At 48.0% G+C, this 5114-nt stretch overlaps 1 protein-coding gene across 1 annotated transcript in view; it reads left to right on the plus strand.

The window, feature by feature from the left end:
• BTNL3 (butyrophilin-like 3) overlaps positions 1-4906 on the plus strand; it is a 17456-nt gene extending 12550 nt beyond the window's left edge. Inside the window, exons 4-8 of the mRNA XM_011951717.1 lie at positions 865-978; positions 2031-2051; positions 2587-2613; positions 2901-2927; positions 3512-4906. Of these exons, the coding sequence (XP_011807107.1) occupies positions 865-978; positions 2031-2051; positions 2587-2613; positions 2901-2927; positions 3512-4299 (977 nt within the window). The 3' untranslated portion in view covers positions 4300-4906. The remainder of the gene's footprint in view (positions 1-864; positions 979-2030; positions 2052-2586; positions 2614-2900; positions 2928-3511) is intronic.
• The last annotated feature ends 208 nt before the right edge of the window (positions 4907-5114 follow it).

Below are 5114 nucleotides of genomic sequence, written 5' to 3' on the forward strand. Positions count from 1 at the left end.
GAGCTGTCACTCTGTCGCCCATGCTTGAGTAGAGTGTTGCAATCATGGCTCACTGCGACCTCAACTTCCCATGCTCAAGCAATCCTCCCACCTCAGCCTCCCAAGTAGCTGGGACCACAGGTGTGCACCACCTTGCCTGGCTAATATTTTTTAATTTTAAATATTTTTAGAGATGGGGATCTCACTTTGTTGCCTAGACTAGTCTCGAACTCCTGTCCTTAAGAAATCCTCCCACCTTGGCCTCCCAAATTGTTGGGATTACAGGCATGAGCCACTGCACTTGACCCAGAGTTTTCTTAAAGCCTAACAAGTCAATTCCAAAATTTATGTGGCAAAACAAATAGCCAAGAAGTGCTAAGATACAGTGGAATTAAGAGCAAGCTAAGAAGCTTAGTCTTATCTCAGAGACGTATCCCAAAGCTTTGAAGATTAAGCCAATTAAAAGTATTGGCACAGAGATAACCCTATGGATCAACGGGAAAGAACAGAAAGCCCAGAAACAAATCCAGGCTTGAACAGAAGCTGGAGGTGCACAGAGGTGACCTCGCATGTGTGGCAGTGTGTAAAGCAAGGTCCACCCAATAAACATTGCCAGAACAGTCAATACCTGCTTAGCAGAAGATGACATTGAACTTCTGCCTCATTACACACACACACACACACACACACACACACGCACACCCACGTGAATATATATATAAAATCCAGATGGATCAAGACTTATACAGAAGCAAAGCTTTAAATCTGTAGAAGAAATTAGAGAAAAATGTTTTCATCTTGGGGTACTGGGAGATTCCTTAAATGGGCGTGAAATTGTCTCGCCTGCTTAGTAATCACTAAGGGGTCTGTGGGACTGTTTTTCAGAGACATTTTTCCAGCCCTCACCTTGGCGCCTGGTCTCTGTGTTACTCGGATTACTCTGTGGTGGCCTGTGTGTTGCTGTCATGGGGATGACAATTGTTTTCTTCAAATCCAAAGGTAAGTGAGAGAGAGAAGGACGGGCCCATACCTTCTTCGTGGTTCCAGTGGAGCTGGTGTCAGGCTGCCCTCACACACCTCCGGGCTCTGTTGTTCCAGCCCTAGACCCCCAGGGTCCACCACCTGAGGCACAGGGAACCCAGGCTTCAGCCTCCTCTGTGCTGGCCTGAAATGGCTCCTTCAGAAAATGCCAGCCTCTGCCAACCCCTTTCTACTTTACATGGAGCACAGGATAAGCAGATAATTGATTTTCAGTACAAAAAGAGTTCACATAAATTCCTACAAACAGGCTGAGTGCGTTGGCTCGTGTCTGTAATCCCAGCACTTTGGGAGGCCAACGTGGGAGGATCATTTGAGCCCAGGAGTGTAAGACCATCCTGGGCAACATGGCGAGAACTCCTCTCTACAAAAAAATTTTTAAAAATAAAATAAAATAATTAGCCGGGTGTGGTAGTTCATGACTGTGGTCCCAGCTACTCAGGAGGTTGAGATGGGAGGCTGGCTTGAGCACAGGAGGTCAAGGCTTTAGTGAGCCATGTTCACACCACTGCACACCAGCCTGGGCAACAGAGTGAGACCCTGACTCAAAAAATAAATATATAAAAATAAATAAATTTCTACTAGCTACAACAAGAGTCTTATAAGAAAATTTCAGGGTAGTTGCAAAGACTTCATAAAAGAGGAAATAAAACTGACTGACTGAGATAAAATGATAATCTCAATAAGAGTCTTCACCTCAGAACAAATTTCCTCCTTGGGAGTGACACTTCCCCCTGGGGATGAGGCTGCCCCCGCCTCCCGTCCCAACCGCCTTCTCCCATTTCCATCCCCACCTGTTGTCCCTCTCCTTAGCATGAACCTTCCTGATCTCTTGTTCCCCCCAAGACAGCTACACTCCGTGCAGGGGCTGCGGAGATGAGCACATGTAAGTGTTCTAGGAGAGGCCCTGCCCTTCACACCTGCAGCTTGTCCCACCTGTGCAAGCAGCCAGGGTCATGTTTGTACCTTGCACACTTCTGTGTCCACCACTGAATATACTGTTTCTGTTTCAGGGAAAATCCAGGCAGAATTGGGTAAGTGTGTGTCACGTCCTGAGCCTCCCACACATGGTTCTCCCGGGTCCCTCCCTGATCCACAGCGTGAGCCTCTGGAGACCCTGGCTCCAGGCTGGACAGGAAGTACCAGCAGGTGGAGGAGAGCAGCTGCCTCGCTGTCTCCACCCACTGCTAATGAGGTGCCCCTCAGATATCTGGAGGGCTTAGGATAGGCCTCAGGGCCTGGAAGTCCCCGTCTGTGCCTCTTGCCCGTTGGTCCGCTGTGTGTGTGGTGGGGGGAGGTGTTGATCACGAGCTCTGAGGGTGTGTGGACCACAGGGAGGAACCTGAGAAAAATTGGTGGGTGATCCTCAACCTCCCTGGCCTGATGCTTTGAGACTTTACCCAGTCCTGTGTCAACCACCAAATCGTCTGCTTTTTGTTTGGTGGAAACTGCAGGATAAACTGGGTGAGAGCGTTATCACATGCAGGGCTTTCCTCCCACGCTCCCCTTGGGACCCCACTCTGTGATGTCAGCCTCTTATGTGTGTTTCTTTTTTTCTTTTTGTTTCAGACTTGGAGAAGATACACAAACAGGCAGGTGAGAGACTCTCCTCCCTCAACTTATTCTCTCTTCCAAGTTCCTCATTTATGGATTTTTATATCCTGAGGACCATGGGTCCCTGCAGAGCCAAGCTTGTGATGGGAACTCTGAAACTGCAGATTCTGGGGGAGGTGCATTTTGTAGAGAAGCCCCATAGCCTTCTTCAGCTCTCTTGAGAGGGCCCATGACACTCACAAAGGTCCTAATCCTTGGTCTCTCCCTTCTCCCTGTGTCCTGTACCCCACGGGAGCGCTGAACTGCCTGTTCTGTCTGCTTGCTTTCAGAATTCAGAGATGCCCGGAAATACGCAGGTACCGATGCCTGAGAGGGTGACAGTGGGCATGGAGTAGGAAGATGACTAGTGACAAACATGGAGCCCACCCGGCTTGCAGACAGCAAATCTGTGATGTGCCAATCCACCCCAGGGTGCTGCTGCCTCTAAATGCACTTCTTGGCCCAGGACTTGGAAGGAAAAGCATAGGGACTGGGTCAGCTCGGAGGGGTCACAGGCAAGACGCCAGGGAACTGAGGGCACCAGTAGCTGGCTTCCAGGGGTCTGTGCTAAGGGGAAAGAAGTGAAGTCAGCAGAAATGGGTGGGTGGAAGGAAGGTGAATCCTGGAGTCACTCAAGGTCTCACAAAGTCAAATATGGGCTTACCTGGGAGGGCAGTGGTTGGGCTGGGTGATATAGAGGAGTTGAACCTCTGGTGGTTGAGTATCTCCAAGCATCAGTGAGGCACAGGAGCTGCCCTGGAGAAGAGACGTGGCTCAGGGGATAGTGGGACTGGCCGGATCCTACCCGGAGCCAGTCTGCAGTGGGAGGGTCGACCTCTTATTCCAGCCCAGATTTCCTCTTCAGTAACTCACGCTTCCTCTCTCCCCCACCGCACCCCAGTGGAGGTGACTCTGGACCCAGAGACGGCTCACCCACAGCTCTGCGTTTCTGATCTGAAAACTGTAACCCATAGAAAAGCTCCCCAGAAGGTGCCTTACTCTACGAAGAGATTCACAAGGAAGAGTGTGGTGGCTTCTCAGGGTTTCCAGGCAGGGAAACATTACTGGGAGGTGGATGTGGGACAAAATGTAGGGTGGTGTGTGGGAGTGTGCCAGGACGACGTAGACAGGAGGAAGGACTCTGTGACTTTGTCTCCCAATCATGGGTACTGGGTCTTTGGACTGATGACAGAATATTTGTATTTCACATTCAATCCCTATTTTATCAACCTCTCCCCCAGGACCCCTCCTACACGAGTAGGGGTCTTACTGGACTATGAGGGTGGGAAAATCTCCTTTTTCAATACAAATGACCAGTCCTGCATTTGTACCCTGACATGTCAGTTTGAAGGCTTCTTGAGACCCTATATCTGGCATGAGATCTCTGAAAAGAAAATGGGCACTCCCATATTCCTATGTCCAGTGTCCTGGGATCAGAGAGAGAAGACCCTGCTTAAAGGGCCCGACACCGCAGACCCAGACACAGCCAAGGGAGAGTGCTCCCCACAGGCGACCCCAGCTTCCTCTCCGAAGCCTGCGCACAGGAAGTCACGCCTCCCACTCTCCTTCAGGGTGCTGAGGTTCTTCTCTCCTAAGCCCGGCAGCAGCAGCAGCTTCCAGATAAGGGAGGATTGGCCTGTCCCTGTGGGAGTCAGAAGCCATGGCTGCCCTGAAGTGGGGATGGAATAGACTCACGTAAGATTTACTTTGTGAAAACTCCATCCAGCTAAGTGATCTTGAACAAGTCACAACCTCCCAGGCTCCTCACTTGTTAGTCAGGAATAGTGATTCCCACCTCACAGGTAAAGATTAAAGAGACGATGAATGTGAATCCTGCTTGCAGGTTTGATGGCACAGTGTTTGCTAATGATGTGTTTTTATATTATACATTTTCCCACCATAAACTCTGTTTGCTTATTCCACATTCATTTACTTTTCTCTATACCAAATCGCCCATGGAATAGTTATTGAACACCTGCTATGTGAGGCTCAAAGAATAATGAGGAGGGAGGATTTTTCACTGATTCTATAAGCCCAGCATTACCTGATACCAAAACCAGGCAAAGAAAACAGAAGAAGAGGAAGGAAAACTACAGGTCCATATCCCTCATTAACACAGACACAAAAATTCTAAATAAAATTTTAGCAAGTTAAACTAAACAATTTATTTAAAGATGACATATAACTACTCAGCGTGGTTTGTCCCACAAATGCAGGGTTGGTTTAATATTTAAATATCAACCCTGCATGAAACCCTGTAATTCAGCACATTAATAAAGTAAAAAAGAAAACCATATGATCATTTCAATAGATACAGAACAAAAGTTTTATAAAGCCACCATCATTACTGATAAAACCTGTCAACGAAGAAGATATACAGATGAAAAATAAGCACATGAAGAGACACTCAATGTCATTAAATATTAAGGAAATGCAAACTAAAACCACAACAACATACCATTATCATCTATTAGAGTGGCTAAAATGACAAAGACTAACCATAG

The sequence above is a fragment of the Colobus angolensis genome, unplaced genomic scaffold, assembly GCF_000951035.1.
Source record: "Colobus angolensis palliatus isolate OR3802 unplaced genomic scaffold, Cang.pa_1.0 Scaffold325, whole genome shotgun sequence".
Taxonomy (NCBI): domain Eukaryota; kingdom Metazoa; phylum Chordata; class Mammalia; order Primates; family Cercopithecidae; genus Colobus; species Colobus angolensis.